This window comes from Carassius carassius, chromosome 43 (genome assembly GCF_963082965.1).
Source record: "Carassius carassius chromosome 43, fCarCar2.1, whole genome shotgun sequence".
NCBI lineage: Eukaryota > Metazoa > Chordata > Actinopteri > Cypriniformes > Cyprinidae > Carassius > Carassius carassius.
In genome coordinates this window covers 24,733,287-24,746,180 of record NC_081797.1, presented here as the reverse complement: position 1 = coordinate 24,746,180, position 12,894 = coordinate 24,733,287, and the positions used below count along the sequence as shown (strand labels likewise).

The window sequence follows — 12,894 nt, the reverse complement described above, 5'->3', positions numbered from 1 at the left end:
AAGTCTCTTCCTCTCATGGGATTCCAAACTGCATTTTCATTCTGTTGTTTTCCATATACTGAACAACAAATTTGTATGAGAAACAGACAAGATATATTATAAGTATTGTATGACTTGATCAGGGTTGAACTATAGCACACAAGTCATTTATACAGGGAATAAAGGAAGTAATTCATGTTTGGATCAACATGTCTTTCTCACACCCGACATGAAAGTGAACTTTCTTAAATATTGTACTAAGTAAATGCATCACTGGTTTTTACACTGTAACACATGGTCACAGAGTAGAAATGACAAACCCTTCTGCGTGATATACTGTATGTGAATTAGTGCTAATGATGATTTTGTGTTTTTTTGTCTGTGCAGAGATAGTTCACTCGAGTAGGTCTAATCATAGTGAGGAGAGCCTGAGTACCAGCAGCCCCCGTGGACGGTCAGCACAAATATCTCTTTTTAATACCTGATTATTCATAATGTAGTTTCTGCTTCTCCTGTTTGATGTCTTCTGATGTTCTGGTAAGCACAGCCTTGTTTTCGGTGCGTGATATCCTAAATGGGCTGAAGAATCACAAGTTGGTGTTAGGGGTTAGTGGTATGACTGCTATTTTTGAGTAGTCCAGTGAATTGAATGCACTGAAAGGTGCTTTGTGCAGTCTTTACATTTTATTTAGTCATTTAGCAGATGCTTTTATCCAATGAAACTTACAAATGAAGACAAGAGAACCAATCAAAATCAACAAATATGCAAGTGCTATAACAAGTCTCAGTTAGCCTAATGTAGTACACGTAGGTTTTTTTTTGTTGTTGTTTATTTTCTCTTATTTTGAACTTATGTGGAACTAACACCAGAACCATATTTGTAGATGTTGTAAAACTGTGTTAATTAAATTAATAAATGAAGAAAACTGTAGAGTAAATCAGCTTCTTTGTTGCATACTGCTACTGTGTATGGAACATGCACGCACAATTATTTATGATAGTGAATTATGCTGAGAGAACATATGTTGGTGGGTGGGCAAATTTTTTAAATACATGTATTTCTTTCAGAATTTTCCAATTCTGTTGCTTACAACAATTCATTTTACAATTAAAAGAATAAAACAGTCAGTTCTATCAAACCAGGAGTTGCCAAACCCACCAGTATGTCCCAAATACTCCAAATAATAGAATTTGCTTGGGCAATCTAGCAGATTGTGTGTACCCTCCGTGGGAGTGTTACAGGATGTTTACTAAAAATACTTGCCTCATGTCCAGATAGACTGGACATACCCATAATTAAACATATGCACTGTGTGTGGGTTTACAGAGGCATGGCAGAAAATACACAGAAATAACCATCACTCATATGAACAATTACAATGCTGTGTCTGATATGAATCTGTCATACTTTTCCAGAAGTTTAGCTCATTCTGTGGGTTCCTGTGGAGACTCTCCAGCGGACATCAGAGGAGCTGTTCTCTCGAATGGAGAACTGAATGGAGAATCTGCAGACGACACAGGCCTCCACAGCAGCTTAAAGACGGCCATCAGCAGCCTGAGCAGTGCTGGTCAGATACACACACACACACAAACTTTACAAATATACAAACTCACTCAAGCTGCTATGGATTGTGATCATAACATGATAACGTGATAGAGATGAGCAAGTGACGTCGCAGGTAGTGGAGAGTGCAAGTGGTGATTGCAAGTGAATTCGTAATTTTGTTTCTTTTTTCTTGTCTTCACCACCTGACTACTGTTGTAAAATGTTCAGAGATTCTGTCAAAAAGTAATCAAAGCATAGATCCAATAGAGCTGGGCGATATAGCTAACGATATGATCATGCGCATCTAGTCAGTAAATCTGGTTCCGTGATTAACGCTAAATCGCTATCACCTGCTTTCAAATGGAGCAGCATTAACCAAGAGCCGTAGATCACTGACAAGCTACACAATATCGCGTTCATTATCGTCTTCGATGAATACGCAATATGAACGCGATATTGTGTAGCTTGTCAGTGATCTACGGCTCTGTCAATTAAATGCCGCTCCATTTGAAAGCAGGTGATAGCGATTTAGCGTTAATCACGGAACCAGATTTACTGACTAGATGCGCATGATCATATCGTTAGATATATCGCCCAGCCTTAAGATCAAAATGACAAAAATGTGAAAAAGACTGCAAGTGATGTCACTAGTGGAAGCGCAAGTGTCTGCAAGTGCAAGTCTGCAGCCAGACCCACTTGCAAACAGCTGATTTGGAACGAAGTAAATGAGTCTGTTTATGAATGGGCCTTTGAATCATTGATTCACATGATTCATTTAAAACATATTAATTGGTAAGTTCAGAAACTAAACAAATGCTGTGGCTTTACAGGTAATATGTTCTCTGCTAAATTGAGCAAAAACATAATATTGGGTTTAAAATATAAAACAGTATTAACTTCTTTATTTACCAAACTGTTGTTTAAAATCACATTTGCACTCCTTATATTCAGGACAAAATCACCACTCGTTTGGATGGATACTGCTCTCCCTGCTTGTGATATTGCTTATCGTATGATATAAATATGAGACAAAAACACATACAGGAGCATTTTTGCCCCAATATCTTGAATTTTAGGTCATAACTGCATTAACAGTCAACTGTATGAATAAGATTTGGCCAATGTGTTAACTGCGTAAAAATATTTTAATTGCGTTATTTTTTTCTTTACATTTTAATGTGTTAAACTGACAGCCCTAGAAATAATATATAGTTATCGCCCTACTTAGGCCCTATGATGGTGTTCAGTGTTTTGTTGGTCTTTGCTCAGGTAAAGGTGAGACGGTTGCTAATGGCTCACCCTCACTGAGCTCAACCCCCTCTGCTGAGATGGACAGTCCTGCCCCGCCAGCAGCCACAGAGACCCCATCCTCCACCGAGCAGAGCAGTACAGCCACAGAGACACACACCACCCATGAACTTCCTGATGGGTACGTCAGAGAGCTGTGGCTGAACTTCAGCGCGTGCTATTTCGGATTGCTTAGTGTTTTTTATCTCTTGTAGTTGGGAACAGCGAATTCTCCCTCATGGACGAGTCTACTATGTGGATCATAACACAAAGACCACCACATGGGAGAGACCCCTCCCACCAGGGTGTGTATCTGTCTTTATCACGTGTGTGTTTATAATGTTTATGGAAGGAGTTACTAGTTCAATCCATCAGACAGAAATGAGGTTTGAGGTAATCAGGAATAGGTGTTTGATTTATTCCTTTTTAGGATTTTTATTGAAAGGGTGAAATACAGTTTTATTCCATTTAAATCTTGATTCTTTTTTGCCATCTTTTGTAAATGCACATTTGAGCTTTCAGTATCAGTAGCTTGACTACTGCTTGAGTTTTTATTTTCATGAACAAAAAACTATTTTTTATAGGTGGAATTTAAATATTAGTTAGGTAAATTGGTAGCGGCAACCTCAAACAAAATTGAGCTGCACTGGCTGGAGATAAGGTCACAAAATGCAACCATGTAGTCACTGTGTAGTTTTTTAAAAACCTGAGCTACTTTTAGTCTAATTGCACAAGATGCTGAAAAAACATGAAAACATGGCAAAATATGGAATGATATTGCGGACATTATTCAAAAGGCATTGCAAATTGTATTTGCAATTGCGTTTTCAATTTGTGGACGCATAAAATGTGACATAATCCAAACGCAAATGCAAATCGCGCATTACCGTTTTCATTTTCGATTAAGTGAACGCACAGTGTCTGCCAAATTTAAAATGGAAATGCAAAGTCCGTTTGCAATTGTGTTTTCCATATCTTACGAGCTATGAGCCTGTCATATTTAAATAGCAATATTAATTACCACATTTGCCTTTTCACTCTCTCTGCACTGTGCATGTAAACTGCCAAAACTCAAATGGAATCGCAATACCTTTTGCATTTGAATTTCCAACGTCTACACGGAAACCTGTCAATCAAGTGACAGGGGTGGGGCCATTTAATTGGGCGTGTTTGCATTGGGAAGTGAAGATCGTACTAAAATGTACCATGTTTTTACTAGGGTAAATATAAGTTAACGATAGTGTTTATAATTAAGCCACAGTAGCCAAAAATGTACAGTTGTCTGAGACGTTATGAAATGTTCTTTAATATCATGAACCATAAAATGTAGTCAGTGTTCTGCTATTGTTTATTTTCATAATAGGTAAACACAGGCCACACGTTAACATGGTCACAGATCTGGTGCTGATTCAGTGTAGCTTGGTAGCTGAGTGGTTAGTGACTGTCATCTCTAATGGCATACTGTCTTTTAGCGCGTGTTCGAAACCCGGGCCAACCCAGGCGTTCTTTATTTTGTTGTTTATCCTACTAACTTCAGCCGCCAAACGGGCGATCATACAGTGAGGAAAATTGCAGTAGTCAAGGCGAGCTGACATGTTATCAAGTACGCTGCTGTTTGCAGAATTACCGGACCTGCGTCCTCGCAGACATCACACTCCCGAGTCGAATGCACAAAGTCTGAACTACTGAGGATGCAAGTCCGAAATCAGCGGCTGAAGTTAGTAGGGTAAACAAAAAAATAAAGAACGTCTGTGTTGGCCCGGGTTTCGAACACGCGCTAAAAGATGGTATGCCGTGAGAGATGACAGTCACTAACCACTCAGCTACCAAGCTACACTGAATCAGCACCAGATCTGTGACCGTCTTAACTTGTGGCCTGTGTTTACCTATTATGAAAATAAACAATAGCAGAACACTGCTACAACTACATTTTATGGTTCATGATATTAAAGAACATTTCATAACGTCTCAGACAACTGTACATTTGTGGCTACTGTGGCTTAATTATAAACACTATTGTTAACTCATATTTACCCTAGTAAAAACATGGTACATTTTAGTACGATCGTCACTTCCCAATGCAAACACGCCCAATTAAATGGCCCCACCCCTGTCACTTGATTGACAGGTTTCCATGTAGACGTTGGAAATTCAAATGCAAAAGGTATTGCGATTCCATTTGAGTTTTGGCAGTTTACATGCACAGTGCAGAGAGAGTGAAAAGGCAAATGTGGTAATTAATATTGCTATTTAAATATGACAGGCTCATAGCTCGTAAGATATGGAAAACACAATTGCAAACGGACTTTGCATTTCCATTTTAAATTTGGCAGACACTGTGCATTCACTTAATCTTAAATGAAAACGGTAATGCGCGATTTGCATTTGCGTTTGGATTGTCACATTTTATGCGTCCACAAATTGAAAACGCAATTGCAAAAACAATTTGCAATGCCTTTTGAATAATGTCCGCAATATCATTCCATAGCAAAAGGTCAAAGACGCTGTCTATTGCGAGATTGCATTTGAAATAGCAAAACAAAAATTTGTGGAGCATCTGGGAGTGTTTATAGTTTGCTTTTGTGCATGACCACTTCTGCACATATCTGGTGCTGGTGTTAATCCATGATTGGTGTCTGTTGTAGATGGGAGAAGCGTGTGGATCAGCGTGGCAGGTTCTACTATGTGGATCACAACACCAGAACCACCACGTGGCAGCGGCCCACAGCCGAGTCTGTGCGTAACTATGAGCAGTGGCAGTCTCAGCGCAGCCAGCTGCAGGGAGCCATGCAGCAGTTCAACCAGAGATACCTCTACCAGGTCAACCACACGCTTTACTCTCCTCATCAGCAAAGTGCTTTTGAGTTACACATGTCTTCTACTTCTCTTTGACTCTAAAGAGCTAACATCATAACAGAAGTGTGTACTAAGCTCTGATTTAGAGGTTGCACAACAAATAATCATCATCCATCACTGATTGGGATGTAAATGTTAGTGCTGTATTTCATGCCAATAAGTTCTTTACACCTTCTCTTTGGGGAGAAGTCTCTTTCTGTTGCCCAATATTTTTTTTAAGGATTCCTTGATTATTAAAAGTTCACAAGAGCAGCGTTTATTTGAAATAGAAACACTGTCACTTCAATTTAATGCATCATTGAAAAGTACTGTGTCAGTGTATCAAGGTTTCCAAAAAAAAAAAAAAACATAAATCTACAACACAAGTATATGACACATCACAACAGTTTTAAACATATATAATAATTAGAAATGTTTCTTGTGCGCTTACTAGAATGATTTCTAAAGGATCATGTGAAGACTGGAGAAATGTTTGATGAAAATTAAATTTGACGGGAATAATAAACACAATCTAAACCCTATACTGTAGGTAGTCTGAGATCTGTGGGTGGTTCATAAAGTAACGTAGCTACAATGTATGGTGCAGTACTGACAATGAGGGACTCTGCAAAGCAGACCACAATCGAAATGAATACAGATTTAAATAAAAAAATCATAGATGACGATGAAACTTATCAAATTATTAATTCAGTCATAAAACGTGTTATTTTTTTGTGCCTATATCCATAGGCAGAGCCTTGTCACAGGTCTGAAATGAATGGGGGCTTGCACAGTTAAACTAAATCTTACACAAAATTTACGAAGAAAGTTTAAATGAAATGGAAAATGTCAATTATGGTGTTAAATTTAGATCTGTTCATTCAGCATCATATTTCTTTTTACACATTTACAGGGTTGCGCATTATAACCAGTCACATGCGATTCTGTTGAGTTTATGAATGCAGTGGCCAGTAAGAGGCATTCAGATGAGTCTTCGCTGAAACATACAGATATGCATACAGGGTGTGTAAGAGATCCATTTATTATACAGTGAAGACAGCTTCACTGATTATAACGGGAGTGTTCATAATGTGATGTTCTTTGATAATGTAAATGTAGCTGATCACACAGAACACCTTTTTTGCTTTTAAAAATAAGATGCCATACAATAGTATCCAACAGGATCTCAAAAAACGTGTTTTTTGTTATTTTTATTTTGTCTAGTGCAAGTTTACATTAGTTTTGTCACGATACCAAAATTATTGTTTCGATACCGATACCTAGTCAAGAATTGCGATTTCGATACTTTTTTGCGATACTTTTCCTGAAAGGGAAACTACACTCTCAAATATCATTGCTGTGCTTTATTTTAAAACCAGGACAACATTCTAATCATATAACGCACTAATAAATGAACATATGAACAGCAGATATATTAAACATGTGAACAAAATATGAAATATCAAAACATAAAAAATAAATTAGAGCAATGAAATTCAAGGTAAAGAAATAATAAATTTAGCAGCATTATCTCAGTTATCATAAGAAACATAAGAGTAATAAATTTATCTTGATTCTGAACTTTGAATAAAAATATGAAAAGCGATTATATTAAAACAATGTTTCTGAACTCAGAAGATTAAATGTCAAAAGATAAATAATATCAATTTAAGCAATGGCATTCAAGTAAAAAAAAAAGCTAATAAAATTTAGCAGCAATATCTCAGATATTGTAACTTATTCTGTCAGTTGTGCAACCTTTTCTTTCAGAGGAGAAAACTCTGAAGGTGATTTTTTTTTTCTACCAGTCATGGACCGGCGGCCACAGTATCACTTGTGCTCACACATGCATGATGCCCCGCTTTTATGAAATTATTTGGCCCGCCCCAGCCCGCAAATAAAGTAAAATTTCTTTACCCGCCCCGACCCGTGCATCGAGGACATCACGGAAAATAAGTTGCTGCTTAAAATTTTATGAATGATTCAAAGCAGACTTCTTACGTTAGCATGTATTGACCTTGACCTGCACATACCAATAATCTTATGCTTGTTTACGGATCGCAATACTATCATTTCTCTTAGGTATGTTTCATACATGATCTCTAAACCGTAAATTACCAGTAAGTTTCTGGAAAAGACTGTGTGTGAGCACCTGTCTTTCAGTATAATACTGTAATATTTAGTATTATTAATGTGACATTTATGGGATTATTGACAGTAATCAGAGTAAGGACTAGAATTGAATGATAAGCCAACCTCTTCAATCTTGAATTATTTACATTTGCTGTACAGCCAAAGGAGAACTGGACATTTATCTCTGCAGTAGCTCCATAATAATCAATGACCATAATAATCCATGTAAAATGTGCCTTTTGAATTTTTGCCACAACAACAACAACCAGAGAAGCTCACTGTAAGATCTTGAACAATCGTCCCATTGGGAAAGACTTATAGTGCTTGCATGCCTTGGAAAAGTTTCAGAAGAACGTTTTGAATGAGGAGAGGTTCTTTTCCAATTTGTGTGTACTGCAATTGCCTCATTAAAAATAGTTTATAGTCCCTCCAGCGTGTCCTAGGTCTTCCCCGGGGCCTCCTCTCGGTGAGACGTGCCTGGAACACCTCCCTGGGAAGGCGTCCAGGAGGCATCCGAAATAGATGCCCGAGCCACCTCAGCTGGCTCCTCTCGATGTGGAGGAGCAACGGCTCTACTCTGAGCTCCTCCCGAGTGACTGAGCTTCTCACCCTATCTCTAAGGGAGCGCCCAACCACCCGACGAAGAAAGCTTATTTTTTGGCCGCCTGTATCCGGGATCTTGTCCTTTCGGTCATGACCCACAGCTCATGACCATAGGTGAGAGTAGGAACGTAGATTGACTGGTAAATCGAGAGCTTTGCCTTACAGCTCAGCTCCTTCTTCACCACGACAGACCGGTACAGCGACCACATTACTGCAGAAGCTGCACCGATCCATCTGTCAATCTCACGTTCCATCCTTCCCTCACTCGTTAACAAGACCCCAAGATACCTGAACTCCTCCACTTGAGGCAGGAACTCTCCACCAACCTGAAGTTGGCTATCCAGCCTTTTCCGACTGAGAACCATGGCCTCGGACTTGGAGGTGCTGATTCTCATCCCAGCCGCTTCACACTCTGCTGCAAACCGTCCCAGTGCACGCTGAAGGTCCTGGTCTGAGGAGGCCAACACAACAACATCATCCGCAAAAAGCAGCAACGAAATCGTATGGTCCCCAAACCGAACACTCTCCGGCCCTTGGCTGCGCCTAGAAATTCTGTCCATAAAATTATGAACAGAACCGGTGACAAAGGGCAGCCCTGCCGGAGTCCAACATGCACCGGGAACAGGTCTGACTTACTGCCGGCAATGCGAACCAAGCTCTTGCTCCGGTCGTACAGGGACCAAACAGCCCTAAGCAGGGGGCCGCCGACCCCATACTCCCAGAGCACCCTCCACAGGATGTCGCGAGGAACACGGTCGAATGCCTTCTCCAAATCCACAAAACACATGTGGACTGGTTGGGCAAACTACCATGAACCCTCCAGCACCCTGGAAAGGGTATAGAGCTGGTCCAGTGTTCCACGACCGGGACGAAAACCACACTGTTCCTCTTGAATCCATGGTTCCACTATCGGCCGAATTCTCCTCTCTAGTACCCTGGCATAGACTTTCCCGGGGAGGCTGAGAAGTGTGATCCCCTTATAGTTGGAACACACTCTCCGGTCCCCCTCCTTGAAAAGAGGGACCACCACCCCGGTCTGCCAGTCCAGAGGTACTGTCCCCAACCGCCATGCGATGTTGCAGAGGCGTGTCAGCCAAGACAGCCCCACAACATCCAGAGACTTGAGGTACTCGGGGCGGATCTCATCCACCCCCGGTGCCTTGCCACCGAGGAGCTTTTTAACTACCTCGATGACTTCAGCCCGGGTGATGGACGAGTCCTCCTCTGATTCCCCAGCCACTGCTTCCTCAACGGAACACAAGTCGGTGGGATTGAGGAGATCCTCGAAGTATTCCTTCCACCGCCCGACGATATCGCCAGTTGAGGTCAACAGGTGCCCATCTCCTCTATAAACAGTGTTGGTAGGGCACTGCTTCCCCCTCCTGAGGCGTCGGACAGTTTGCCAGAATCTCTTCGAGGCCAACCGATAGTCTTACTCCATGGCCCTTACCGAACTCATCCCAGGCCCGATTTTTTGCCTCCATGACTACCCGGGCTGCAGTCTGCAGTGCTTGGCCTGCTGGTACCTGTCAGCTGCCTCCGTAGTCCCACAAGCCATCCAGGCCCGATAGGACTTCAGCTTGACGGCATCCCTTACTTCCGGTGTCCACCACCGGGTTCGGGGATTGCCACCTCAACAGGCACCGGAGACCTTGCGGCCACAGCTCCGAGCAGCAGCAAGGACCATGGAGGTGGAGAACATGGTCCACTCGGACTCAATATTTCCAGACTCCCTCGGGATCCGGTCGAAGTTCTGCCAGAGGTGGGAGTTGAAGATCTCTCTGACAGTGGGCTCGGCCAAACGTTCCCAACAGACCCTCACAGTACGTTTGGGTCTGCCGAGTCTGTCCAGCTTCCTCCCCCGCCATCGGATCCAACTCACCACTAGGTGGTGATCAGTTGACAGCCCCGCCCCTCTCTTCACCCGAGTGTCCAAGACATATGGCCGAAGGTCTGATGACACGACCACAAAGTCGATCATCGATCTCCGGGCTAGGGTGTCCTGATGCCACGTGCACTGATGGACACCCTTATGCTTGAACATGGTGTTCGTTATGGACAAACCATGGTTAGCACAGAAATCCAATAACAGAACACTGCTCGGGTTCAGGTCAGGGGGGCCATTCCTCCCAATCACGCCCCTCCAGGTGTCACTGTCACTGCCCACATGAGCGTTGCAGTCCCCCAGTAGAACGACGGAGTCTCCAGTCGAAGCACTTTCTAGCACCCCTCCCAGAGACTCCAAGAGGGCCGGGTAGTCCCCACTGCCGTTCGGCCCGTAGGCACAAACAAAGCGACCCTCTCATTCACCGAGGTGAACTCCAACACATGGCGGCTGAGCTGGGGGGCTATAAGCAAACACACTCCAGCCCTCCGCCTCTCACCATGGGCAACTCCTGAGTGGTAGAGAGTCCAGCCTCTCTCAAGAAGTGTGGTTCCAGAGCCCAAGCTGTGCGTGGAGGTGAGCCCGACTATCTCTAGTCGGTACCTCTCGACCTTCCTCTGTACAAGCTCAGGCTCCTTCCCCGCCAACGAGGTGACATTCCACGTCCCTAAAGCCAGATTCCGTGTCCAGAGATCGGGTCGTCACTCCTTCGGGCTGAGCCCGGCCGGACCACATTGGGGGAAGGCCCGGCCACCAGGCACTCGCATACGAGCCCCAACCCCGGGCCTGGCTCCAGGGTGGGGCCCTGGCTGCGCCATGCCGGGCGATGTCTCGGTCCTTAATGTGTATGTTAACATACATAAGGGGTTTGTGAACTGTTCTTAGTCTGGCCCGTCACCAAGGACCTGTTTGCCTTTGGAGACCCTACCAGGAGCATATAGCCCAAGACAACATAGCTCCCAGGATCATTCGGGTACTCAAACCTCTCCACCACGATAAGGTGACAGTTCAAGGAGAGGTTGTTAAAAGTTGATAATGATAAAAATATTTACAATGCATGAAGTTGAGGATCCAAAAATGTAAATATTAAGTGCCATTATAAAATTCATCAGCAGTTCCAATATGACTAATATTGAGTGTTTATCTGTTTATTAGGACCCTGTGATTTCCGAGATGTAGAAAGCGCATACGGAATCACAGAATTCAGTCATAATAAAATTTCACATTTTGGATGGATACGTCAAAAGTTAGCGCACTTAAATCAGAGCGTGATATGGACCACGCATAGGTTATCCAGGTGCTTATCCATCCATTTGTACGGTATTCAGACACTTATCCATGCATATATTATCCAGATGTTTATCCACACGTACAAAATGTTACTATATTTGCAGGCTTGGGCGGGCCAAATAATTTCATAAAAGCGGGACCCTCAGGTTGGAAAAAAACCCGACCCGCACATCACTAGGCTGCATGTGCGAGCACAAGTGATACTGTGGCCGCCGGTCACAAAAAGATGACGCTAAATAGTTTTCTTAATAGATTTTAAATGAGTTTTCTCCTCTGAAAGAAAGGGTTGCACAACTGACAGAATAATTTACAATATCTGAGATATTGCTGCTAAATTTTATTTGCTTTTTTTTTTTTTTTTTTTACTTTAATGCCATTGCTTAAATTGATATTATTTATCTTTTGACATTTAATCTTCTGAGTTCAGAAACATTGTTTAATATGATCACTGTTCATATTTTTATTCAAAGTTCAGAATCAAGATAAATTTATTACTCTTATGTTTCTTATGATAACTGAGATAATGCTGCTAAATTTATTATTTCTTTCCCTTGAATAGTAGTGTATATTAAAATAGATATTTATAATATATAAAAAAAAAGAAATTTGGGGGAATAAACACTGTTCTTTTTAATTTATTTATCAAAGCATCCTGAAAAAAGTATCACAGGTCCCAAAAAATATGTTGCAGCACTTAATATTTCCTTATATTCAGTTATATTTTTTAACTGTTTCCAATATTGATAATAAATCAGTATATTAGAATGGTGTCTGAAGGATCATGTGACACTGAAGACTGGAGTAATGATGCTGAAAATTCTGCTTTGCTTCACAGGAATAAAATACATTTTAAAGTATATTAAAATAGAAAACTTTTTTTAAAGTGCAATAATATTTCACAAAATGACATTTTTTCTGTATTTTTAATCAAATAGATACAGCCTTGATGAACATAAAAAAATCAGCAGTGTAGACACCATATACTGGGATGAAATGTGATGGATAGACTATAGCTTTTATAAATGGTACGTATCCTGTACGAGTTTCAAGATCATGTTAAACACACAATTTTCTGAACTTTTTATGGAGTTTTTATCAACTAAATGTTTCTTGGAATTATATTTTGTCAGCTGAACAGTTGGGATGTTGTTGAACTAAGTAAGTCTTGTCATTTATTTATATTGCGGTTTATACAATACAGATTGTTTCAAAGCAGATTCACACAATAAACAAGAAAATAACAGTATTAATAAAACCAAGTTCTTAAATTGACACAAATACAATTGCAGCTGTAAAACAGCTCTAAAAAGACAATTGTAGTGTAATTATTCAGCTC

General features: G+C 41.2%; 1 protein-coding gene across 1 annotated transcript in view; it reads left to right on the top strand.

The window, feature by feature from the left end:
* The first annotated feature begins 363 nt into the window (after positions 1-363).
* Positions 364-12,894, top strand: part of LOC132125449 (NEDD4-like E3 ubiquitin-protein ligase WWP2) — a 32,814-nt gene continuing 20,283 nt past the window's right edge. Inside the window, exons 1-5 of the mRNA XM_059536882.1 lie at positions 364-433; positions 1,396-1,547; positions 2,795-2,954; positions 3,028-3,117; positions 5,458-5,632. Coding sequence (XP_059392865.1) covers positions 2,854-2,954; positions 3,028-3,117; positions 5,458-5,632 — 366 coding nt within the window. The 5' untranslated portion in view covers positions 364-433; positions 1,396-1,547; positions 2,795-2,853. The remainder of the gene's footprint in view (positions 434-1,395; positions 1,548-2,794; positions 2,955-3,027; positions 3,118-5,457; positions 5,633-12,894) is intronic.